We start from the raw sequence: 25029 nt of genomic DNA, 5'->3' as shown, positions 1-25029 counted from the left end.
TCCCTGCCTGGGGCCCCTATCTCAGCATATATCTGTTTTCCTGTCTGCTGTGTCTCTCCGGGGATATCTTTCCATTTTGCCCCAACACGCCTTCTATCCTCTCCACCCACCCAGATCCCGTCCAGTACCTGCGGTGGGATTAGGGGACAGACTTGGTCCTGAGGAGGTGTCAGGGGGCGGGCCCAAGCCCTCTCCCCAAATTTGCATATGCATGAGGTCGCCCAGGCCAGAGAGAGGAGGCGGGGCTCCTGGGGGCGGGGAAGGGGGCGGGCACCCACGGAGCCGCCGCGTATAAAGACCGCGCGCCGCTGCTGCTAGCCCCGCACTGCTGAAGAGCGGAGCCTCCGCCCGGGGGACCCCTATCCCTGCCTGTCCCCCCAACTGCGCGTCCCCACCCCACCCCCGTGGCCGAGCTACCTTTGGTGTGGCGGTCTCCACTCGTCAGAAGAGCCTTGAACAGTCACCCGACTCCTCTCCACAGCCTCTTTGCATCTCGGATTTCGGGGCGCCCCCCTCCCCCACCTCTCCCTGCCTCTTTGCACCCCGATTTTTCTGCGCTTCGCTCGGGTTTTGCAGCCGTCTATTTTTGCATCCCTTTTCGTTTTGCTTCTGGGAGGTCTAGGGAGTGAAGCTGCGTTTGCACCCCTTCGCCTTTTTATCCTCCCCTGCTCGGACAACCCCCCTTTTCATTGCAGTGGGGGGGGGGCTAGGATCTGTTCATCTTACGCCGCGCCGCCAGCACCCCGCAGCGTGTGGCCTTGCGCCCCGGAATTTGCAGCGGCTGCATATCTGAGGGGGGTCTCCCTCGGCCCCGCTGCCTTTGCTCCCCGCGCGTTCCGGTGCGTGAGGGGGCTTCAGCGCGCCGCACCGCGGCTTCTCCATAGCCCCCCGCCCCGCGCGGGACTTGCCCCCCGCCGTCAAGATGGTCATCCAGAAAGAGAAGAAGAGCTGCGGGCAGGTGGTTGAGGAGTGGAAGGAGTTCGTGTGGAACCCGAGGACGCACCAGTTCATGGGCCGCACCGGGACCAGCTGGGGTATGCGGGGCCGGCCGTGCGAGGGGCGGGAGGGGGTGGGGATCCGCCTGGCGACGCCCGGGGAGGACGAGGTCCCGCCGGCGCAGCCCCAGCTCTCTTCCCGGGTTCCCGGCGTCCGGCCCCCCTGCCGGGCTCCGGGCTGGGAGGGGGCCGAGTCGCCGGTCTAATCTCCCTGGCTGGCCGCTGCGGAGGCGGAGAAAGTAGGTCACTGCCGCCTTCCCGCCCCCCGCGGAGCCCCCTCGCGCGGGGGGTCGCGGGCTCTGCGCGCGTGTGCTCGCCGCGGCGCTTGCGCTCCCTGTCGGGGGCCGGTCAGCTCCACACGGTCAGCCCCCTTCTCCAGAAGAGCGCCCCTTCCCTCCCTCTGATTCTCACTAGCTGGCCAGGCCCGTCTATTTTTAGCTCGTGCCCACCCCTTGGACCCTGGGAACATTCATGAGGGGGCGGGTCTTGGAGAGGTGGGGTGTGTGTTGGAGAGGGTTGTTCACAGCGGAAGTTGTCTGGATCCTACTGCCTCAGTGTTTTGGAGCCTTCTGTGACTGCTTCGTGGGAGGGGGCTGTGGGGCCGGGGTGCCACTGGGAGGTGTTTGGGGCTGGGTGTTGGGCTCAGATGTCACAAGCGGAGGGAGTGGTCACTGGTGGTGAGATGTGTACATCATCCGGGCCCTGTGTCTCAGGGCTTGGATGGCTTGGCACCTTCCCCACCCATACCTTGGAGGTGGTGTGTGGGACCACATATTCAGGAGGTGTGGAGGGACTTGTGTCTGGTTGAGGGTCCGGTGCTGGGCATAGATGCCAGTGAAGGGTGAATTTCTTCTAAAAGGGATTTTCAAGCTGGGAAGTTGAAGCACAGGAGACATTGTGTGACACAATTTACAGTTCATCCACCCTGACTGAATGCTGTTCCCATTAGCCTATCCGCCAAGGGACCCTTGAGGTGGGTCTGATGCAGTCCTTGTCACAGGAAACGTGAAGTCCAGTCCGTGGGATTGGAGGGGTCCATGAGTCCTTGGGAAAATCTAGGGAGGCTTGGGGAAATGTCTTCTGAGATGGAAGGACTCGAGATTTGGGGGAATGGAAACAGCAGGTACTCACACTAGGCTGAGGAGTGACAGTGTCTTGTCACGTCTACCTACCGAGAGTCAGCTCTCTGCTTGGAAGGCTGTGGAAAGTCTTCCTTTACACCTGCCTCTGCCCTGGATGCTGGGTGTGAGCTGGGGGTGGGGTGACTGTTGAAGGCTCTGGACAGCTGTCTCTGAGAGACTTTGTAGCTTTGGCCGGAGCCTCATTCAAGGTTCAGCTCTTGTAGGGCTCAGAGAGAGAGAGAAGATTTTGCTGTTTGAGTGTGAGGGTCCACACCCTGAGAGATGGTTTGAGAGTTTGGTGGTGAATTGAGGCCAGTGCCAGCTTGAAAAGTCATCGTGCTGGACAACTTCAAGAATGAGTACCCATATAGCAGTAACAGATGGTGTGCCTTTTCAGGGCCATGAAGGTTGACAAGTTGAGAATGTAATTTGTGGCAAAATGACTGTGGCCTATACTAGGGGTTGTCCAAGCAACAAGAGTTTAGGTTTCTTGTGTCCTCCACAAAGTTGGGCTTCACTGTGCTGTAGGACCAGGAGGGGCTGGGAGCCATGGCTGGAAGCCAGACACACTGCCTTTTTCCAGCTTGTCTCCTTCTGCTCCCAGGGGAAGGCTTCCTGGGGCTCTGGGATCCTTTCCTGGGCAGAACCTCTGAGTGGGTGAGGGGCATGTGGCAACAGAACAGGTCATGGATGGAGACCTGAAACCTGCTGACCCTATTTCCTCCTCTTTAGCCTTTATCCTCCTCTTCTACCTCGTCTTCTATGGCTTCCTCACCGCCATGTTCACCCTCACTATGTGGGTGATGCTGCAGACGGTCTCCGACCACACCCCCAAGTACCAGGACCGATTGGCCACACCAGGTTAGTGATGAGACTCCCCCACCAGCCAGGCTCACTACTTTGGTGCCCCCAAGCCTCCCAAAGGAAGTCGCAGGTTGAGAACTGTCAGCTCTTAGAGGTTTGGTTCTGATGAGCCAGTCACCACATGCTGGGCAGTTCTTCTTGAAGGCTGCCTTCACATTCCCCACAGCTGAGAGCTATGTGATCTGGGGAGGTGGCAGAGGGTCACAGATCTCCCTCCCTGGAAGGCGATCTCAGATCTTCCCGTTGTCCCTCACCCTGGTGTTCCCCATGTCCATCTTCTTCCCTCTGTGTGTGGTCCTTCGTCTTACGTATACCCCCTCACTCTTGCCTCTGCTGACTAGGCTTGATGATTCGCCCTAAGACTGAGAACCTGGATGTCATTGTCAATGTCAGTGACACTGAAAGCTGGGACCAGCATGTTCAGAAACTCAACAAGTTCTTGGAGCGTGAGTACTGGGTCGATGGCTATGCAGGACTTTGGGCAGGGGGTTGGGGACCCTGGGAGCAGAACATGAGGTCTGTAACTCTCTCTCGCCCATCTCCTTAGCTTACAATGACTCCATCCAAGCCCAGAAGAATGATGTCTGCCGCCCTGGTCGCTATTACGAACAACCAGATAACGGAGTTCTAAACTACCCAAAACGTGCTTGCCAGTTCAACCGGACCCAGCTGGGCGACTGCTCTGGCATTGGGGACCCCACCCACTATGGTTACAGCACTGGACAGCCCTGTGTCTTCATCAAGATGAACCGGGTACTCATATCCTTAGTCCCCAGGGAGAATGGAGGAGGGAGCTACCATTTGCTAGTAGTTGCTTTCTTTTACTGGGGTTCTTGGGCTTCAGGAGACTTTTAGATGTTTGAGTGGCTGAGAGAACAAGAGAGATGTGACTGCTGGAGGCTGAGATCATGGCTGGGGGGCTGGATATTTCTGTTTTTGACAACTTCTTTTCCTAACCCTCACCACTCTCTCTCCTCACTCTAGGTCATCAACTTCTATGCAGGAGCAAACCAGAGCATGAATGTTACCTGCGTGGGGAAGGTGAGTTTGTTGGGCCTTGTCCATCTGTTTGTCCCATCTGTTTGTCCTTATGGTTTCCATGTCATTCACTCATCTCTCCCTATCTTCTTTGCTCCCAGAGGCCCCGTAACTCTAGGGACAAGGGGGTAAGCATGGGCTTCAATATGGCTCAAACTCCAAGGTGATGCCACCCCTCATGCTTCTGCCTAGGATGCTGAAGTCTGCTTTTTTATATGGATAGACACCCTCTCCCTGACTCCACCCGAGCCCCTGCTTCTGGCTTCTCTCCCTGATCCTTCCATCTTCTCTATTCCCTGATCATGTCTTCTGCTCTCGGTCTCATGTCTCTTCTGCCCTCAATTCTTTTTAGGTATCTGGTAGCTGCTGGTCTGTGAGCACCACCTGCCACCACTAAGTTGTCCTTGGAGCCCTGCTCCCCCTACCTCTGTCCCTCTAGGATCTTCCTGCTCTTCTTGCTTCATCCCCCTCCTCGCTTCTTACTGAGCCCTTACTCATTGATCTGTTCTCTCTTGGCTCCTCTCCAGAAACCAATTCCTGAGGATGGGGTAAGAATTTGGGGTGGGAGGGCAGTAGAAGGCTTTGGGCTCCTTAGCACCCTGGAGGACTTCCCAGTCTGATGGAAGAGACAGGACACCCCCTCCTGTGCACACGCAAATATACCAGACTCAACAGCACAAGGGATACAGATTTGAGAGAGCACAATCCGGGGTGAAGGAGGAACAAAGGGAAGTCTGGACAGCGGCTGAGTTCCCGCTATCCCTAACACGCTCTCCTCCACCCTCCTGCGCCCCCCACAGCGAGATGAAGATGCTGAGAATCTCGGCAACTTCGTCATGTTCCCTGCAAACGGCAACATCGACCTCATGTACTTTCCCTACTACGGCAAGAAGTTCCATGTAAGTCCTGCGGGAGGCCGGGTGCTGGCCTCTCCTGGGGAGCAGGGTGCGGGGTTGGAGGCCCAGCCGCCTCAGCCCTGGAGCCTTGCTCTCCTCCTCTGGCCCAGGTGAATTATACGCAGCCCCTGGTGGCCGTCAAGTTCCTGAACGTGACCCCCAACGTGGAGGTGAATGTGGAGTGCCGCATCAACGCTGCCAACATCGCCACGGACGATGAGCGAGACAAGTTCGCGGGGCGTGTGGCCTTCAAACTCCGCGTCAACAAAACCTGAGGCCCCCTTCCTCCCGCCCCCACCTCTTTCCCACGGATGCTTCTGGAATACCCCTGACCCCGCCTGATCCCTCCCTCACCCACCCCAAAGGTATTTTTTATAACAGAGCTATGGCTTGTCTGAGCCTCCCACCCTTTTCCTTTCCTTCTGAACCTGGCCTGACATCTGTTGTGATTCTCTGGTTACACGCACTTTCCACCATCTTCTTCCTGCCAGAGCTCTGTCAGAGACAGGGAGATGGAACCCCCATGACGATCATAGAGTTCAGAGTCTTTCTAGTCCTGGTGTAGCTGTGAGTAGGGTGTCCTCACAGCTCCCCACCCATCCTGCCCATCTGTCCCACCCCCCCAGAACTATAGAAAATGCCTACCCACCCACCTTGGGCTTCCCTCATAGCTCAGTTGGTAAAGAATCCGCCTGCAATGCAGGAGACCCTGGTTTAATTCCTAGGTTGGGAAGATCCCCTAGAGAAGGGAAAGGCTACCCACTCCAATATTCTGGCCTGGAGAATTCCTTGGACTGTATAGTCCATGGGGGTCACAAAGAGTCTGACACAACTGAATGACTTTCACTTTCTTTTCTTTTCACCCACCCACACACAGACGGCAATTTCTTCACGCTTATCTCCAGACAGAATGTGGCACTCCATTCTTTTTTTTTAAATAACTGAAGTATAATTAACTTACAACACTGCTGTTAGTTCCAGGCGCACAGCTTAATGATTTAGTATCTCTAGGTTACAGAGTGGTCACCGGCGTGACCCTCTATCCTCCCATGCCAACTCAGCCGCTGTCCTCCTCCCCTGTCTCCCACACCTTCTGCCTTGTCTACAACAGTTGCTGTCTCAGTGGCTTTTGACTTGTGTGGCTCCTCTGATCAGTCTTGCCCCACTTCTCCATCCCCACTCCCTCCACTGAAAGCGAGACCACTTGTAATTGAAGACATGGTGGCTCTGTGGCCTTTTCCTTCTTTCCTGGCACAGCTGGTTTCTCACTCCATGTTGAATACTGAGCTGGGAATGAGGGTCTGAAAGAGAAATCCCTGTTGGTTCTTGAAAATTCTCTTCCCGGTCTCTCCTATCACTCCTCAGGGGGGCGGGATTGACCTAGGCTGAATATCCACTTTGTTGTTGCCGATGGCTCCCTCCCCTCTGTTCCCTTTCCCAGAATATCCTGCAAGTTCTACTTCCCAGGCGCCCTGGGGGAGGGGCAGCCACTTTGGCTGGGTCCCCAGTGGCCACCTTGGAAACGTCAGCTGGTTATGGGACTATTCCATCTCCTTCCCCCCTGCCCAGATCTGCTCCCCCACCCCCACCCTCTCTGTGGCTTCTCTTAGCAAGTTATCAACTAATCACTAACTCCTCCCCTTTCTTCCGCATGCCAGCCTAAAAATTGCAGATACCTCCTCCTTTTAATACTCTGAATTTCTTGGCTCCATCTCCTTCAGACCCCTTTCCTTCTTAAACAACCCCATAGTGCCCATACAATGTTAAATGAGGGACCTCCTGTGTTCTTGAGTTATAGAGGCATTTTAACTCTTTCTTCTCCCACGCCCTTCACTTCCCCACCTGTAATTGCCCTGTTCTTTTTTGATGCTGCAGCTTCCACACCCCACCCACGGGTGGACTCTCCCTTGTTTTTCTCTGGCTGGATCTGAGTCTCTTCCCTTTGGATCCCATTGTTTTCCTGCACTCCCCTCACCCAAGTGGTCTCTCTCTGCAGTTATTTAATGCCTGTGTCTGATCTACTGTAAAAAAGAGGATAAAGTACAATAAAATGAGAGCAATTATATATATATATATAAAAATATATATATCATACATGGAGCCCTGCGTGCAGGCTGTTCCTTTCTGAGCTTTTGGAGGAGCCCTGGGAAGGGGGTGAGGGGTGGATCTGGGTGATCTGAGGGTTACCCAGCCCTTGGGAGGACCACTTCCTTGCTTTGATCTCTTCTGTCCAATGTCCAAGCGTCTACCTCCTAGATTGCTCCATCACCCATACTGTCTTGAGATCAATCACTCAATACAAGACAGGCAAGAAGCCTATGTCCTTTTCTACAGCTATACTTATAAAGTGCCTACTATGTGCATTCTAGGCACCGTGAAGATACACTTATGAAAGAGACAGAGTTCCTGCCCCCAAGGAGCTCCCAGTATAACAGGAGAGGGGAGGAGCACACAAGAAACTCTCAAACCAGGTAGACCTAAATGTATTTCCAGGAAGGAGAGAAAGCTGGTGAGGACAAAATTCAGAGTGGTCAACCACTCTCTGGGGGGTGGGGGAGGTGGGTTCATAGGAAAGGTTTTTAGAGGCTTAAAGGATGGGGTGGCTTTGGGAGAGAGGCTAGCATCAGCAAATGCCCAGAGACAGATGAGGACAATTGACTGGAAGAAACATCTCAAAACAGTATGAACCATAGGATCCCAATATTGTGTGTTAAAAAAGCACACACATAAGCATAGAAAACGGATAGATGAGTCTGTACAACAATATTTATTGTGGTATTTTGGGATGGGTTTATAGCTAATTTTTATTTTCTTGGGGTTTATTTGTTTTTGTTTCCAATGAGTTGGCCTGGATGTTTGTCTTGAAAAAATAGCTTTATTACTTGTGCATACACATATATATACAGTTTTATCTTGAGTGCATAGTACACACACATGGACTGCTGGGTTTTGGTCATATTATACACATTATACATATTATGTGTGTGTGTGTGTTAGTCACTCAATTGTGTTCACCTCTTTGCGATCCCATGGACTGTAGCCCACCAGGCTCCTCTGGAGTGGGTACTGGAGTGAGTAGCCATTCCCTTTTGCAGGGGATCTTCTCGACCCAGGGTCGAACCCGGGTCTACTTGCATTGCAGGCAGATGCTTTACCATCTGAGCCACCAGGGAAGCCCATACATATTATATTAGATCATATTATAGACAGTTTTGCGCATTACACTTTGTTCATTCAATTTCACCCGGCCTGGTAGAGCTCTATTTCATTTTTTTAAATGGCTGCATAATAATTTTTTCTATTGGGTTTTCTTGTTAACTTCTCAGAGCTTCTTGACAGTTGTAGATATAAACTGTTTTCTGCATTGTAGATTTCCCCCAATCAATTGTTTGTCTCTTGAATTTGTGGTGGCTTCTTTACTGTTAAGTGGTTTCTTTTTTTATTTTTTGGCCACACTGTGTGGCTTGTGGGATCTTGGTTCCCAGACTAGGGAGCAGGGATCAAACCCACCCCTCAGCAGTGAAAGCACAGAGTCTTCAACACTGGACTGCCAGGGAATTTCCAGAAGGCTATACTCATATTTTGTAAAAATATTTTGGGCAGGATTTTATTTCATTTTAATTTTTATATACACCTTAATTCCTTTGCCTATTTCTTAGAAAACAATACAACTAAAAATTTAATTTATTTACTTATTTATTTTTGGCTTCACTTCTCAGCTTGAGGGATCTTCCATGACCAGAGATTAAACCCCGGTCTCCTGAAGTAGAAGCTTGGAGTCCTAACCACTGGACTGCCAAGGAATTCCCACAGTTGGTCTATTTTGATTTCTTTTTGTGTGTGGTACAAATGAAGAATCTGGTATTATTTTATTAGTGTGTCAGCTTCATTAAAAAAAATTCTTAATTTACTTACTCCCATTGATTCCTGAGTCAGGAAGATCTCCTGGAGAAGGGATGGATTACCCACTCCAGTATTCTTGGGCTTCCCTAGTGGCTCAGATGGTAAAGAATTTGCCTGCAATGAAGGAGACCTGGGTTCAATCCTTGGGTTGGGAAGATCCCCTGGAGTGGGTTGGAGGAGGGCATGGCAACCCACTTCAGTATTCTTGCCTGGAGAATCCCCGTGGACGGAGGAGCCTGGTGGGCTACAGTCCATGGGTTCACAAAGAGTTGGACACGACTGAGCAACTAAACACATTGAACTGAAATGCCAACTTTGGCTGTGTAATACATTTTACTATATACTGAGCTCTTCTTCTGGAATCATTGCTGGCTTGTCTACCACTCCATATACCAAGCCATATTGATCTGATTCTAGTTGATTTTATAGTCTGTTTTCTGATATCTAGCAAGGCAAGCAAGCCCTCTGCCCATTCCTTTTTAAAAACAATTAGTGGTTATTTGGGGGCACTTATTCTTCTCTGTAAATTTATGATAAATATATCCAATTCTCAAAAACAAAAGCCATCAAGACTTGTTGATGCAATTGTAATTGCATTGTATCTTTATTTCAGGAGAACTGGTCTTTTTTTTCAGATAGTAAGTTTTCCCACGTAAGAACAGGTTATCTTTTCCTTTTGTTTGGAGCTTAGTTTATGTCCTTAAATAAGGTTTTATAATTTTCTCCATATAGAGTCTGTGCCATTCTTTCATTTTTTTGTACGATTCTTGTGAAACTTATCCCTAATTATTTTATTACCATCTACTATCCATCTACCTTATTAAATTAGCTTAATTCCATCATCTATTATTAACTAAGAGGTTAGTTTTTAGGTACATCAACATAATCGTATGATCTAAAAAGCAAAAATATTTATTTTTTAACCAATGTTTGCTTTTCTTAATTTCTAAAAATCCTCTTGAGTGCTCTAAAACTGATGTTAGTGGGCATTCTTGCAGTGAAAGCAAGTCTTAACCACTGCCAGGGAAGTCCTCTTGTATAGTTCTAATTTAAATTGAAATGACCTTAGGGTTTAACCATTAGGATAATACCAGTATTCCATTACTATTTTTTTTGGTCAAGTGGAATGTGGGATCTTAGTTCCCTGACCAGGGATCAAACCCAAACCCCCTGCAGCGGAAACACAGAGTCTTAACCACTGGACCACCAGGAAAGTTACTCCATTACTATTTTAATTTTTTTTTTAAGGAATGGCTGCTGAAATTTAGTCAAATTCCTTTCAGCATCTGTTGATATGATCATATTTTTATTCCTTAATTTATTAATATAATGAATTATGTTAACAGACTCTATTAAACCAATTTTATGCTCCTGGAATAAACCCTAATTGGTTATAATGTTAATATTCTTTTGATTCATCAATATATATTTTTTGATACTATTGAGATTTTTGCATCTCTATAAATTAGTTTGCTTTTAATTTTTTAGTATCTTGATTAAGTTTTAATATTAATGAAACTACAAAAAGTTTACATGAATTGGAAATTCCACTTCTCCTATGGTATGGAATAGTTTATTTAAACATTGGATTAATTTGCTCTTACTCTTCCTTTTCTTCTCAAACTTTTGAGTTTTTCTCTTTTTTTAAAGTGTAACTTTTTCCCCTCCCGAGTCCTGCTTTTGAATTTATTCTTTCAACCAACTTGGCTTTCTCTTTCAATAAGTTATAGGATGCATACTAGCTTCCTCTTTCTTTTTTTAAATAATGAAAGCATTTATGGCTTTACATTTTCCTCATTGTACAACTTCTGCTGAGTGTTATAGATTTGGGGGCCCCTGTGTTCCTGAAATCAAGGAGATAAGTTTTTAAAATTATTCTAAACCTTAGTGGAACAGGACTTGGGCTCTTTGAGTGTGAGGGCAGGGCCAAGTCTGCCACGGGTCCCCACAACATAGAACAATCCTGAGCATACAGTAAGGCATCAGTCAATGAATATCTGCCGGCTGGATTGTCAGGAGGGAATACAGCCAGAGGGAAGGAGGTGAGCAAGTAGGACCAGAGAGGTCAGGGACTCATTGGAAGTCACATAGCTTAGTAAAGCTGGCCTGAAAACCCAGGACTAATAATTCTCAGACCAGTAACCTATCAGAACACAAAGGGATTGGCAGAGCCAGAAAGGCTCGGCTTTGTGAAGGAGTAGAGCAGAAACAAAAAGAGCTAAGGACACACTCTAGAGAAATGTGGAGTGTAGGGGGGTGCAGGACACTGGTCAGAAAGAGGCTCAAGGTGACCTGTCTATAGGAGTGAGGCGAAGGAATGAGTTTCAAGTGCTCTGGTTTACCAAGGGCCTGGCTTGTGGGCAGAGATGGCAAAGTTAAAGATCTCTACAAGAGGTGGTTCTGGGTATACTGGGGAGTGTTTGGCATTCTCCAGCAAGGAAGAAAAAGGGTGGTTTTGAGGCCAGGGAGCTGGTGGCTTCACGGCTGTCTGGGATCCTCAGGGTAAGCCTGGGGATTCCCTCAGGGACTTTAAGCCAGGTTGAGGGAACAGTGGTCTTAGAAAGCCCCTCTGGACCTTACTCTGCTCTCTCCACTCCCAGGGAGGAGGCAGGATGAGCCGTGTCCCCAGTCTGGCCATCCTTCCAACATTGGCTCAGGCAGCAGTGGTGGGTGTGGGGTGATGGGGAGGCTGCCCCCAGCCCCCCTCCCTGGGAGCTGGCAGCCCTAAGGAACAGAACGGGTGGAGGGTGCAGGGCTCCCCAGGCTCGACTCTCCTCCCTGCCCCAAGAAGCCCTTTGAAAGGTTTTCCTGGCAGAGTTTAAAGCTTCCATTCATTCAGCTGGCTGGCACGAGGCCCGGGTGAGGGGACGCCGGGAAGGCCCCAGTCCCACGTCCCAGCCCTCACCTTAGCCGCCCCCACTTCCTGGGGACCCTGGCTGGCAGGCCTTGTTCTCTCTCCTCACCCAATAGCACCCACCGTCCTTCTCCTTGAGAACCCAGGTATCCTGTCCCTTTCCTGGGGAGCAGATGGCCACCCCGGAGGCTCAGGCTGACTAAATCAGACATTTAAATCCCATAATCCTTGGTAAGGCTGAGAGGGGGCAGCAGCCCAATCCTAGAAGCAGGAGCAGAGACCTTGTGCCAGCCCTGGCAGGAGGGGAGGGGGGGATAGTCGGTTCCCAAGTTATGAATGGAGGCACCCCTTCCCTTATTGTCATGCATCCTGCAGACTGACCCAGTCTCCAGGCTTTGTTCTCCTCCAGGAAACCAGGCACTGGTGCCGCCTGCCGCCACCCCCCCCACCCGCAAAAAAAAAGTGCTCCCTGAAGACTCAGGTGGCTGCTTCCCAAACTCACCCCCTTAATTCACCCTTGCACTGGCTGCAATCTCTCAAGACACACAGGTGGTAGCAAAGTTTTATTGTAAAATAAGAAATTGATATAAAAAATGGGATATAAAAAGGGAAGAGGAGGGGTGCGGGTGACACATGCAGATGTGCCCTGCAGAGTACAGAAGAAATCTGCTGAAGCATTTGGGGGAAATCAAACAGGTACTGGCAGATATAGCAGGGATGGAAGCCAGTGGGATCCAGGATAAGGTGAGCTTTCCCCTTTGGCGCTGAGGTTCACCAAGAGGTTAGGATCTGGCAGGGCCAGGAGAGAAGGGACTTGGAGACTTCTTCCCTTTAACCAGCCATCCAGTCAGAAACTGTCAAATCATCCACCCAGGGGGACAAAGAACCAGCACCCACAAAAGGCACTAAGTCCCAGACATCATGTAATCAAATGATGGTTTTGGGGCCAGACACACAGTATTTCATTAACCCTCACAACAAACCCCCCGTGAGGTAGGTATGATTATCAGTTTTTATAGATGCGAACAGTGAAGTCAGGAGAAAATCAAACAACTTAAGATAGCTTCCCTGGCTAGTATGGCAGAGAACTGAGTTTTCCAACCCAGTGTATGGCTGGTTATAAGATATTCCTCACACGCAGGAATACCTTCTGACCTCTCCCGAATGCTGCTCACAGTAAAAACCTTGAAAGCCAAGCTGGAAAGCGCCAGCACCCCCCAAATCCCCAGAAAACCACGAGTGCAGGCCCGCCTCTTTGGCAGAGCGCAGGCCGAGTAGACGAAGAATCCCAGGGGGTTTCTAAGGCGCACCTGCACCAAGCAGAGGTCTAAGCACCTGAGTGTCAAAAAAAAATGCCAGAGAAGGGGCGGGGAGTGAGGGCGGGGATGTCAACCGGTGACAGAAGCAGAAGGCGTCAGTCTGAGTCAGGCCCTTCTCTCTTGAACATTGGCTTTTTATGGCAGGAGGAAGAAGGCCCCTTCTTAGACTTCAGGTGGCTGTGAGGAGAGAGGGGAGGGGAGGAGACGACATCGTCTGAGTGAGAAGCTCTGGGCCCCTCTTCCTGGAGCTGAGCTTCGGAGGGCCTGAGGCGGGAGCAAGGAGAACTTACATTAAAATGGTCGCCGCCAAGGGCAGGCGTGCTGACTGAGCACCTTGGGGGTACTTGTGGGTATAAGCCTCTTAATCTTCCCTTACCCCAGTTGACACATGAGGAAACTGAGCCCGGGAGGGGAAGTAACAAGGCTAACATGGCCCTTTAGTACTTTGCAAGGCTGAGCATCTGACTCCAAGGCCTGATATCCCATAGTTATCGGGTCTCTATTTGAGATCCTAGCTCTGAGAGTCTAGGGTTTGCTAGAATAGGCCAAGAAACATCCATGCCCCGGACCCTCGGAGGTAGGAAAGTGGAGGAAGCCTAAAGAATGTCTGGGCAGGGCTGGGACCCAGCGGCAGGGTATCAGCTGCCTTTTACCTTGAAGGCAGGACCAGAATAGAATAACACGGCTTTCTAACACAGGAAAGCAGCAGATGTGTGTGTGTGTGCGCCCGGGCACTGGGGAAGACCTGGATCACTCACCTAGAGTGAGCCCTGTTTTCCCCTGGCTCCCTTCCAGCCTGAGCATCCATCAGCTCCAAGGCCTCATTCAGCTCTCGGAACATCTCAAAGCGTTTACGCCCACGAATCTGTGGCAAGGAAGGAAGGGGACAAAGAAATATTAGGCAAAGTCGCTACAAGAGCCAAGGGGCTTCCCCAGTAGCTCAGTGTTAAACATTCCACCTGCCAATACAGGAGACATGGGTTCAATCCCTGGGTGGGGAAGATCCCCTGGAGCAGGGAATGGCAACCCACTCCAGTATTCTTGCCTGAGAAATCCCATGGACGAGGAGCCTGGTGGGCTACAGTCCACGGGGTTGCACAAGTTGGACATGACTGAGTGACTAAACACCACAGCCACCATCACCACCACCAGTGAATCATGGCCACGGAGAGAGGAAAGGATGACTAGAAAAAATGGGCTTAATCTCACATCTGCTACATTTATATTTTTTCTTCCCTTATCCAACCCCATGGAGTGGGGGCGAGAGACCTCACCTCTCTCTCCCCCAGACTTGGTACCTGAAGACTGAAATATTCTCCATCCAGTGGTTTCTTCTTTTGCTGTGGAGAGGAGCTGGTGGTAGTAGGCAATGCTGGGAAAGAGGCAAGCAAAGGTGAGAAAAGAGTGAATTGGGGGCAGAACTGCACCCTTGCTGCCTCTTCTACCTCCTGCTCACCTCGTTTAGTGCTCCCAGGGGGTGGCTCGGGGCAAGACTGCCCCTTCTTGCGAAAATTTTCTTCCTCAGTGCGGCGGTCTCTCCCAGGACAGGCACAAACACGCACCTCAAAGCTGTTCCGTCCCAGCAGGTTACCACTACCGGGGGAGGAAGAGGGAAGCAGGAGGCAGTCAGGAAGGGGGACCCTGTCTCTGTGTTCTGTGAACCAGGCCCCACCTACTCCCAACCACCCTCATCCCAAGGGACGCCTGAGCTCCAGCTCCAGATTGCGAAGACCCCAGCAACAGAGGTCCCAAAGCTGGAGAAAGGAGGGAGGGAGCAGCAGAGGAAGTCCACAAAGGGAATGCAGTGAGAGGAACGATGGCTGGAAGTGTGGGAGAATGTGGTGAGGGGCAGGGTGCCGGGGACGGGCAGGCAGAGGTTAGGGAGCAAGCTAGTGTGGAGGGCAGTGTGTGATCCCTACCGAGAGTCTTCCAGTGTGATGATGGTGAGGATGGGCCGCCGGTTCATGCCCCCCATGCAGGAGCTGTTACACATGAAGTTGTAGTGGATGGTGGTGCACTCAGAGTCGATCTGGGAGAGAGCACAGGCCCAGCGTGAGGCTACCCAGCCCTGGGGAGGCTGTCAGCCTCTGTGAGCCTGTCTCCTCAGCTGTGGAATGGGGATAACCCATCTGCTCTGCACACCTCACAGGGCTGTGGGAGGTCAAGTTAGAAGAAGAAAGCCCCCTCCCTCCCCCTAGTATGGTCACGGACAAACCCCCTCCCCCTGGAGACCCCAGTTGCCAAACCAGACCTCTGGCGGCTCATAGGGCACCACCACACTGTGTCTAAAGGTGTTCCGGTCGTCCAAATACTCGGCACGTAAATTCCCTTCCACTCGGATAAGGTGCTGAGGAGGGGCCAGACCTGAGAGCAATGAGGAAGGAATTAGGGGGTTGGGGGCTCCAGGTGCCAGGCCAGTCCCATCCACAGTCCCCGCTGCTCACCATCGCTATAGTCAGAGCAGCGCTCATGGTGGGGACAACGCCTCACAACCTCCGTCATGTGTTCTGACTTCTTGTAGATGGCCATGGCGCGGACGCGGGTGCCAGGCGGGGGTGGCGAGTCAACCCACAGCTGCACTGGGCAGGTCTTGGCCAGCTGGCAGAACAGCTTGTTGAGGGAAGGGGAATACTGGAGGAGAAGGAGGAAGAATGAACGGAGGGTCAGGGGACAAGTACCCAAGGGTCAAATGTACAAACACCAAGTACCGACTGGAAGACATGTCCTGTGAAGGGAGGGGTAGCTAGAGATGGCAGGGTTGGGGGTGGAGGTCCACATCCCAGAAGTGTACTTCCAATAGCTACAGAATGAATGAGAGTGAAGAAAAAAGGAAGAAAGAAATGGCTTCATGACAGATACTGAGAATATGACGGGAAGGATGAACCCAAGGGTCAAGGGGGAAAATGCAACCTTAGGATGGTTGCAACCTCAGTCACAAACTAGGTGAAATCTAAAAAGACCGACAAAAAGCCAAAGGCTGAAGTGGAACCCCAAACTTCGGAACAGAAAACCCCTAGGCTATATGGCCAGGCACCAATAGGAAAGCCGGCTCCCCAGAGCCACTGACCGTGCAGGTTACAGACTTGGCTGTTCCGGAATGCAGGAACCCTAGACGGAAACCGTAACTGCCAGGGTAGGTCTTCTGGGAGGGGACAAAGGACGACAGGGGCCAGGAGGTGGCTGGTGCCGGGGTGGCTGGTGGCAGGGCAGCTGGGGCAGGAGGCTCTGGCATTTGGGGGGCTTCATTCGAACATTCATCCAGCCAGTTGGCAACACCTCCTGGGTACGGCAGCAGGTCATCCACGGGTGCGGAAAGCTCCGAGGACTACAGACGGGAGGAACACATTAGAAGGCCCAGTTCCCATCCTCTAGCCCCGCAGCCCCCAGGTCCCGACTGTGCCCCAGGCCTTACCAGAAGGTTGTTTTCAGGAAGTCTGAAAGAAAGGAGTAGAAAGTCAGGACTGGCTTTTGTTTCTCACAGGCCTCTACTAGGGGGCTGGGGACTGGGGTGGGGCAAGGTTATTGGAGGCTGAGCAGTGAACCTGCCCTCCCTCCAGACCTCCACTCACAGGTTCCACAAGTCAGAAAATGTCTCCTGACTCAGAGGGGGCTCCACGCTGAGTTCTGTCTGCGACTCTTCCATTGTAGCTCCCTGGAAGGTTGTGTGGCCGCTGGAGGGGGGAAAAGTGAGGATCCAGCCTGAGACACACCCAACCCTGGGTCACCCAGCCCGGAGGCAGGAGGGAGCCCCTCCACCTACAGCACTTGGGGAAGCTGAGGATCTGCTGAGGGGTGGGGGAAGCGCCTGCCCCACCCCTCAGCAATCTTATCACACACTTCCTCAAGGGATAAAGGGAACCAGAGAGGGACTTCCAACCTTCCCACCACTGAATCCACAAGCCTTCCTCAGTGTATACATATTTCTGCCCTCCTTTGCAGTAATAAGGATGAAGTAACTCTCGGCTCATTTCCTCCGCCTCCACCCCTCCACCTGCTCCCTTGGGATGGTTCCTTATCCTGGCTTACAAATCCCTCAGGGACCAACCCCTGCTCGCCTCTCTGACCTCACCTCTTGGCACCCTCCCCGTTTTCTGGCTTCCCTGGTGGCTCAGACAGTAAAGTGTCTACCTGCAATGCGGGAGACCAGGGTTTGATCGCTGGGTCGGGAAGATACCCTGGAGAAGGAAATAGCAACCCACTCCAGTACTCTTGCCTGGAAAATCCCATGGACAGAGGAACCTGGTAGGTTACGGTCCATGGGGTCACAAAGAGTTGGACACAACTGAGCGACTTCACTTTCCTTTTCTAATGCTCACCAGACACTCCCAGTTCACTGAACTGGGGACCCTGGGCCCTGCATCCTTACAGGGTAACCTCCTTCTCACCGACCTCATCATGAATGTTGCACCTTAGCAGGGATGTTTCCCCGGATTTCTCCATCACAGCCAGCCAGCCAAACCCTGTCACCTTATTTTAATTCAGGTCACCCTATTTTAATTCTCATGGTACTCACACTATCTGTTACCTTTCCCTGCTCATTTTGCCTGTTTCCTCTATTGGAATATAAGTGTCTTCAGGGTAGAGAAGTTGTCTTGCTCACCAGTTACTAGCATAATGGCTTGCACCTGGTCGGGCTCAACAACTGGGGTGAATAAGTAAATCCTCGTGACCAGGCTGTAAGCTGGTTATGAGCAGTCAAGGGAGCAAAGGGGATGGGGGGTGGCCGCAGTCTGGGCCAGGACCCTGTCACCACCATCTCATCTCCCAGGCTAGCTTTCAAATAGTTTCAACATGCCATCTTTCTTGATGCCAAATTTGTCATCAGCTTTGCTCAGGACCATGTCCACTGATGAAAGTCCACGTTCACTACACTTTTCTTCTGTGTCCATGGCAATGACAACCCCCTCCAAGCAAGCAGCTCTTGTGGGCTTCTCTGGTGGCTCAGATGGTGAAGAATCTGCCTACAATGTGGGAGACCTAGGTTCAATCCCTGGGTTTGGAAGATCCCCTGGAGGAGGGCATGGCAACCCACTCCAGTATTCTTGCCTGGAGAACCCCCATGGACAGAGGAGCCTGACTGGCTATAGTCCATGGGGTCGCAACAAGTCAGATACAACTGAGCGACTAAGCACACGCACACATACAAAGGTTCACCTGCACCTTTCCGTTGATATAGGGTCTGCGCTCTTATGTAGAGTGTGCAAAATCATTTCACATGGGGTATCTTGTTGTTCAGTAGCTAAGTTGTGTCCGACTCTTTGAGACTTCATGAACTGCTGCACACCAGGTTTCCCTGTCCTTCACTATCTCCTGGAATTGGGTTATCTTACTTGTCCAGATAACTACACCTGCCTCTTGACAGGTGAGAACGTCTTAGAGAGGTTAAGTGATCCGCCCACAATACATATAGGTGAGTGAACGAGCTTTTATGAAAAATGACTGTTTGAAGGTCTAGGATTAAGATGCTTACTTCATTACAGACTACCCTGCAGAGCTGTCTTTCGTAATCGGTTAAATCTGGAGGAGAAGATATTTAGCTGATGAAAGTCCGCCAACTGAGAGGTTGGCAAACGGCCACTTATCATAGCTCCCAAAGCTGATGGGGGATGGATTCTGCGCCTGGAGGAAGGCAAGAGGGGACAGCAGTGGGATGCCAAACGTTTGCCATGGGGGAAAAGACCAGGGTTTCCTCTAGACTGATAATTAAAATAACTTTTGAGACTTTTATGGAAGGAAAGCTGTTTATGTAGAGATGTGGCGCAGAAATCAAAAAGCCCTGTGTTTGATGCTGTATCGTCAGTTAAATTTGCTGCATGACCGCACTCATCTTAAAGCTCCCAGGGCAAATGTGGCAGAGTATGGGCTCTGGAGGCAGATAGGCTAGGCCTGCATCCCGAGCCACCATCTAATAACTTTAACTTTGGGAGGTTGCTGAACCTCTCTGTGCTTCCTTGTCCTTTGCTATAAAATAGTATCCCACTGATTATGTGAAATATAAAGAGTTGAGAAAAGCACATAGTAAGAGCTCAATAAATGCTTCTCTTTATACGGTTATCCCAATTTTACTTGTTCTATATTATTGCTGGAGAGCTTTGTGACTGGGAGGGGGTGGGGCCTTTATGGTCCTGCTGGGATCTTTGCTAGTTCACCCCCTTCAGGCAACTGTGTTCAGTAAACAGGTTGGGAAGGGCTGTTCTGGGAGCGTGGGCCAAGGTCTCAGTCCCACTAGGAGAGGGACAGCCCCGTGGACCTAGGAGGTCTTCCTCTCTCTGTCCTTGGTAGCAACTGAATCCTCATTTTCTTTCTCTAGGAAACCTCTTCAGAGCAGGTACTTCCCGCGGGTGTGAACATCAGGGGGTCATGATACTAAATTGTCAGAGGCTGAACCAGACCCTCTAGATGGCTGGGGAGGCGAAGCCTTTCCGAAGCAGCCCCCTGGGAAGGCAGTAAACTCAGCTGGGACTCAAAGGAGAGGCAGGCCGATCACTATCCTAACGGCTGCTGTTATATAGACCTTATCGGATCCACTGCTCTCAGTGGCTTATCTCAGTAATCCTTTCAAAAAGCAAGTAAGGTAGGTACTATCATCAGAGGAGAGAACAAGGTTAAAGGAATTACCCAGGCTCAGAGCCAGGGATTTGAACACAGGCTGTCTGAAGCCACACCCAAGCTCTAAATAATTATGCTCTGGCTTCTCCCAGGGCCTGATGTTTGAAAAAAAAAAAAAATCTTTTTTTTGTGGCTGGAAGCTGTGTGATTGAAAAAAAATGATTCTGGGAAGAAATAAGGGAGCATCTGGTAAAACTGAAAACCATACCTCTTACTACTTAGCAAAACTGTTTCCTGGTGGACGTCCTAGAAAAATGGTTGCTAGGGGGCAATAGAAGGAGTCTTGCACAAAAATGTTCATGACGTTGTTCCTAGTGGTTGGTGACAAGAAACAACCTTGGTATCCATCAATAAGGAATAGGTAAATGAAATGTGGTGTATTCATTACAGTGGTTTAGGGAAATGAATTTTATGTGTATATGTAACCTGTTACAGTTCAGAAACATAGTGGGTGAAAATAAAATTTGCAAGAAAAAACAAAACACAGTAATTTAGTCTATGGAAATCAAACACATAAAATGATTATTTATTTCTTATAAACATATGTATATAAAAGCATGAAAGGCAAGAAGACTACAAATTCACAAAATCTTTAATAGTAATGATGTTCTCAGGGAGAGGGGATGTATGCTTAGGGTACTGGGGGTAGTAGAGTCAAAGGGGTTTTAGTTTTTCTTCCCCCTTTGGCTGTGCCTTGAAGCTTGTGGGATCTTAGTTCCCCAACCTGGGATTGAACCTGGGCCCTGGAAGCAAAATAGCCAGGGAATTCCTGGTTTTAGCTTTATTAACAAAGAAAAAAATTCTAAAGGTGGTATCTATACATTACTTGTGTAATTAAAATAAAAGAGACAAAAATAAGACAAAGTGTTGTTAATTATTTGGTGGGAATGTGTTATGTTACTCTTGTACCTGTCTGTACTTTTCCAAAGTAAAAATATCGAGAAAAAAAATTACAGAAATTTTAATCAGATTAAAAAAAGTAAACAGAGTAATGCCCTCCCAAGTACCCATCACTCAGCTTCAAGAATAATCAAGCATTTTGCCTTTATCGTCTCACCTATACCTCTAGTCACTCCCCACAACCCCACAAATGTTTTTGAGGTGAAACTTACATAGGTTGAAATGGCATCATACTATTTTGATCACAAAATCTGACAAACTGTGATAAAGCTCTGTAACCTGCCCATACCAAGACAAAAATACTGTGTTCTCTTCTGAACGTTTTATGTGTAGGTTTATTAACCATGTCAAATTTACTGTTGTGTATGGTGAGAGGTGGGGGCCAAAATCCATTTTTCTGCTCCAGTTGTTTCAGCACCATTTGTTGAGACTTTCCTCTCCCCACTGATTCACTCTGGTACCTTCACAGAAAATCATTTGACTACATTTATGTGTCTTTTCCTAGACTCTATTCATTCATTGTTGTTCTACTGTAACTTTATTGTTTTTTAAAGTTTTATTATTTGAGTCCTGGGGCTTCCCAGGTGACACCAGGGGTAAAAAATCTGCCTGACAACGCAGGAGACACAAGAAATGTGGGTTTGGTCCATGGGTTGGGAAGATCCTCTGGAGGAGGAAACGGCAACCCATTTGAGTCTTGCCTGGAAAATGTACAGAGGAGCCTGGCAGGCTCCAGTCCATAGAGTTGCAAAGAGTTGGGACACAACTGACCATACATATATTGGAGTATAATTGCTTTACAATGTTGTGTTAGTTTCTGTTGTACAACCAAGTCCTACTGTAACTTTACAGTGATCTTGAAATCAGGTATTTTAAGGCCTCCAACTTGTACCAATGTTTTGTTTCAGAATCAGCTTGTCAGTTTCTACATTAAATCATTGAGTTAAATCTTTCTGAAGAGTACCAACACCTTAATACCATTGAATGTTCCAATTCATGAATATGCTAAAATTTCCTTAAATTCTCCCAGCAGTATTTTGTAGTTTTCGATATAGAGCTCTTGTCCATCTTTTGTTAAATTTATCCCTGAGCATGCCATGTTTTTCACCATGGCTTCCCAGGTGGCTCAGTGGTAAAGAATCCACCTGCCAATACAAGACACACAGGTTTGATCTCTGGGTCAGGAAGATCCTTTGGAAAAGGAAATGGCAACCCACTCCAGTATCCTTGTTTGGAAAAACCCATGGACAGAGGAGCTTGGTGGGCTACAGTCCATTGGGTTGCAAAGAGTCAGACATGACTTAACACATGTCATGTTTTTGAGCTTAGATTCAAGGTTGCTATTATATAAAAATACAATGTATGTATATTGCCTTTGAAAGTTGTAACTTGGTTTTAGTTTTAATTTTCACTTGTTAGTTCTCATAGTGTGAAAATGAATTTTCTATTAGGACTTTTGGTATACACAGTCATACCATCTGTGAATAAAGCCATTTTATTTCTTCTTTTCCAACTGTTATGTATATATTAACAGCATTAGGCTGGCCTTATAAAATGAATTAGGCAATGTTACCACCTCTCTATTCTGAAAGAGTTTATGTGAGATTGTATTGTTTCTCAACTTTTTGAAGAACAAAGGAGACAGATAGGAAGTAGCACTCAGACAGCAGATCTAAACCCAAATGCTAACAATAATTGCATTAAATGTAAATAGACCAAGCACTCCAATTAAAGCAGTTCAGTGGGGAAAAGAAGGCTATTTCAACAAGTAGAGCTAGAACAACTGGCTATTCATAAGAAAAAATAAAACAGAACCTTGAACTCACAGCATGGAAAAACTTATTTCTTGACTAATAAATTATGGCTCACAGACTTAAATGTTAAATCTAAAACTAGAAAGATTCTCGAAGAAAATATATGAGAAACTATAAGAAAATATGTTCATGACCTTGGGGTAAGATCTCCTAAACAGGTCAAAGCAACCACCGAAAAGAAAAATGAATCTTCTGCTCCTTTTAAGAGCTGTTAGACAAGCAAGAGGTCAGGAGAAAACACATGTATCAAAGGATACACATTATTCTTATCCAGAATATACAAATGACTCCAACACCTCAAGGACACAAAAAGCAAATGAACCGATTTTTAATATGGGGAAAACACTTGAACAGTCTCTTTATATCTGACACAGAAATGGCCAGTAAGCACATGCAAACTGTTGGAACACATTTAACAAAGAATTGCAAACTAAAAACCACATTGATATGCCACAATAGAAAGCCTGACAAACCAAATCCTGAGACAGGATATATCTTGCTGGTGGGAGTGTAAAACAGTACAACCACTTTGAATAACTAGAACTTTTTAATATAATTAAAAAATATAAACTCCTCACTCTACGACCCAGCAATTCCACTCCTAAGTAAGTATCCAAAAACATAAAAACATGACTACAAAAATAATTTTAAGAATGTTAATAGCAGCTTTATTTAAAATAATCTTAAATGTGAAGCAACTCAAAGGCCATCAAAAGGAGAATGGATAAACAATCAATGGTTTATTTGTTCAGTGGAATATACTAAAATATAAAGAAACAAAGTATTGATACGCTGATACATGCAATAAAATGGGTGAACTTCACAGACGGAAATAAGCCTGACACAAAGGAGCACAAACTATATGATTCCATTCATAAGAAGTTCTCCAACAGGCAGAACAAATCCACGGTGACACAAATCAAAATAAAGGCGGTGGGTGTAAATGCTACCCCTAACAGAGAAAAAAGCACGTAAGTACCGCGCAGTGTCAGGTTCGTAGCAGGTGCGTGATAGGTGACCGCGCCCTAAACAGTGAAGATGCCGGGAAAATTGGTACGGGTATAACTCCTAGGTTGGTCCACCACATCCCGCGGGCAAAACCAGTCGAGACTGGAGGGCAGCTTCGAAGACCTCGGCCCCGCCCCTCTCCAAGCCCCGCCCCTTCCGCTTCACGACGTTCACTCTGCGTCCGAGAAGGGAATGGTTCAGCCCAAACCCAGATACAGTTGTTTCTCCGCCGCAAAAAATGACCCATCGTTAGTCTTCTATCGTTTAATTCTCAAATGTGTCCACTCTCGAAATACCCAGGGTCTGCCCTCTGACACTAAAAAAAAAAAAAAACCCAAACCTTTCACGCAATGGTAGCGTCCGCCTGGCTAGCGGTCTATCGGGATGGAGCACACCATTCAAAGAGGGGGAGGAATTGAGGTTTGCATCAAAACGAATACCTCTTCCTTTCCAAAAGCGGTAGCTAACCAGGCTAGGAGGGGGAAAAAAGTAGAGGGGTTAGCAGCCTCCTTTCACAAGTAATGGGAACCAGTATAAAAGACCTTTTCTCTTTCTGCTTCCCTCACGTCCAGTGAATAGTGGGCTGCTCCGAAAAAGAGAAACCGGAAATGCTCCCGCAGTGGTAGAAATGTAAATGTAGAGCCAAACAATAACAGGGCTCCCAGGCCTCTAAGGCCCTGCTAGTCCTTCGCGGGCAAAAATCTCGTTTAGCACGTCCCCCTTCCACGACTGACAGCCTTTAACCGGATTTTTTCCATCTAGCGGAGCTGAGAGCCAGTGGGAAAGATTACTCCAGGAAGGACAAAGGTCCGGAAGTTATGGGACCTTAGCAGCTTGGACTTCCCGGATCACCCCGAACCACTTCGGAATGGAGTCCGAGGTTCCACTGGGATGCTGCGCGTTCTAAAATCCTGAGCCATGAATCCCCGAAGTTTCGAGATCCGAAAGTCCCAGACCCTGATGCTTTGTGCATCTTATTTCGGAGCTCCTCCCCCCCAACACACACACCCTGGGATGGAGTTAGTGGTGGTGGGGAAGAAGCGCTTAGGCCGGCTCAAGGTTCCCCAAAGCCCCACTCCCCCGTACAAGTGTTCAGCTTCGAGTTCGGCTGGTCTTAACATCCCAATCATCTACATTCGGGCCTCCTCTAACATTGCATTCCTGTTGGTGCCGCTAGCCCAGACCCCCGCCCTCCCTGCCGCTAATCGCAAACCCCCCAGTAACCGCCCTGCAGCCCTTTATTCCTTGAACTGAAAATACAAGGAGTCAAGAGCCCGTGACTCATAGAGGACTCATCAGTCTCAGTCAAGAGCTTACCCGAAGCTCAGGGAGAGGTGTCACCGTCCTGGGATGCACGCTCCGAGGTCAGACGCTAGATGACCCCGGAGGCCAGCGGCCACCTGCGGCCAGGATGGTGGCTCTGGACTTTTGAAGAGCTCAAAACTTTTAGCGCCAGTCCAGAGCACGTGGGAGGGGAAAATCCCAATCCCAGCAACCCTCGCGAGGCTCCTGGCACAAAGCTGGACAGTCGCCATGACAAGTAAGGGCAAGCAGTTCCCCTGCGGGCGGAGGCGAGGAGAAAGGAGAGTAGGAGAGGAGGGTGTGGGGAAAGTCAGGATTCTCGCCATATTGGTAGTGTAGCTAGTCACCGTTTGGATTGGGGAAGTTCGACAAGCGAAAACCGTAACGGCCGAATTGGTGAAAACCA

General features: G+C 49.1%; 2 protein-coding genes across 13 annotated transcripts; one reads left to right on the top strand and one right to left on the bottom strand.

The window, feature by feature from the left end:
• The first annotated feature begins 319 nt into the window (after window positions 1-319).
• On the top strand, window positions 320-20062 carry ATP1B2 (ATPase Na+/K+ transporting subunit beta 2). 10 transcript variants are annotated; one of them, XR_014079193.1, is made up of 10 exons: window positions 1707-1968; window positions 2849-2977; window positions 3322-3426; window positions 3528-3733; window positions 3965-4021; window positions 4819-4917; window positions 5025-5279; window positions 7284-7385; window positions 18471-18619; window positions 19301-20062. XR_014079193.1 is itself a non-coding variant. In XM_081578588.1 (7 exons), exons 1-7 carry the CDS (start codon window positions 923-925, stop codon window positions 5187-5189), a joined length of 873 nt encoding a protein of 290 aa, XP_081434714.1. In that variant the 5' UTR covers window positions 320-922; the 3' UTR covers window positions 5190-6979. The 10 variants fall into 10 exon arrangements, 3 of the variants coding, with proteins under 3 accessions (XP_081434714.1, XP_081434717.1, XP_081434716.1); XR_014079195.1 differs by having other exon boundaries at window positions 18483-18619; window positions 19301-19523; XR_014079190.1 differs by lacking the exons at window positions 1707-1968; window positions 19301-20062 and adding an exon at window positions 320-1034 and having other exon boundaries at window positions 18471-18715.
• TP53 (tumor protein p53) lies at window positions 12222-24785 on the bottom strand. 3 transcript variants are annotated; one of them, XM_081578584.1, is made up of 11 exons: window positions 24639-24785; window positions 16560-16661; window positions 16403-16424; window positions 16058-16315; window positions 15435-15621; window positions 15242-15354; window positions 14910-15019; window positions 14447-14583; window positions 14265-14362; window positions 13749-13855; window positions 12222-13167 (listed from the first exon to the last, which is right to left on the bottom strand). In XM_081578584.1, the coding sequence occupies exons 2-11, from the start codon at window positions 16631-16633 to the stop codon at window positions 13086-13088; spliced, it is 1188 nt and encodes a 395-aa protein (XP_081434710.1). In that variant the 5' UTR covers window positions 16634-16661; window positions 24639-24785; the 3' UTR covers window positions 12222-13085. The 3 variants fall into 3 exon arrangements, with proteins under 3 accessions (XP_081434710.1, XP_081434711.1, XP_081434712.1); XM_081578585.1 differs by having other exon boundaries at window positions 14289-14362; XM_081578586.1 differs by having other exon boundaries at window positions 14289-14362; window positions 14447-14559.
• Between the last annotated feature and the right edge of the window lie 244 nt (window positions 24786-25029).

Source organism: Giraffa tippelskirchi, chromosome 3 (genome assembly GCF_054371585.1).
Source record: "Giraffa tippelskirchi isolate mGirTip1 chromosome 3, T2T-mGirTip1v1.2.pri, whole genome shotgun sequence".
NCBI lineage: Eukaryota > Metazoa > Chordata > Mammalia > Artiodactyla > Giraffidae > Giraffa > Giraffa tippelskirchi.
The sequence above is the reverse complement of the archived record's forward strand: the minus strand, read 5'-3'. Positions and strand labels throughout refer to the sequence as shown.

What these genes read in the sequence shown, in the direction of transcription:
- ATP1B2 (XM_081578588.1), top strand. Translation starts at nt 923, where the DNA reads ATGGTCATCCAGAAAGAGAAGAAGAGCTGCGGGCAGGTGGTTGAGGAG. An exon ending in ACTCAACAAGTTCTTGGAGC is followed by an intron (nt 3,427 to 3,527) that starts GTGAGTACTGGG and finishes CCATCTCCTTAG; the next exon opens with CTTACAATGACTCCATCCAA. An exon ending in ATGTTACCTGCGTGGGGAAG is followed by an intron (nt 4,022 to 4,818) that starts GTGAGTTTGTTG and finishes CGCCCCCCACAG; the next exon opens with CGAGATGAAGATGCTGAGAA.
- TP53 (XM_081578584.1), bottom strand. Translation starts at nt 16,633, where the DNA reads ATGGAAGAGTCGCAGACAGAACTCAGCGTGGAGCCCCCTCTGAGTCAG. An exon ending in CTGCTCTGACTATAGCGATG is followed by an intron (nt 15,355 to 15,434) that starts GTGAGCAGCGGG and finishes CATTGCTCTCAG; the next exon opens with GTCTGGCCCCTCCTCAGCAC. An exon ending in CAAGTCTGGGGGAGAGAGAG is followed by an intron (nt 13,856 to 14,264) that starts GTGAGGTCTCTC and finishes TCCTTGCCACAG; the next exon opens with ATTCGTGGGCGTAAACGCTT.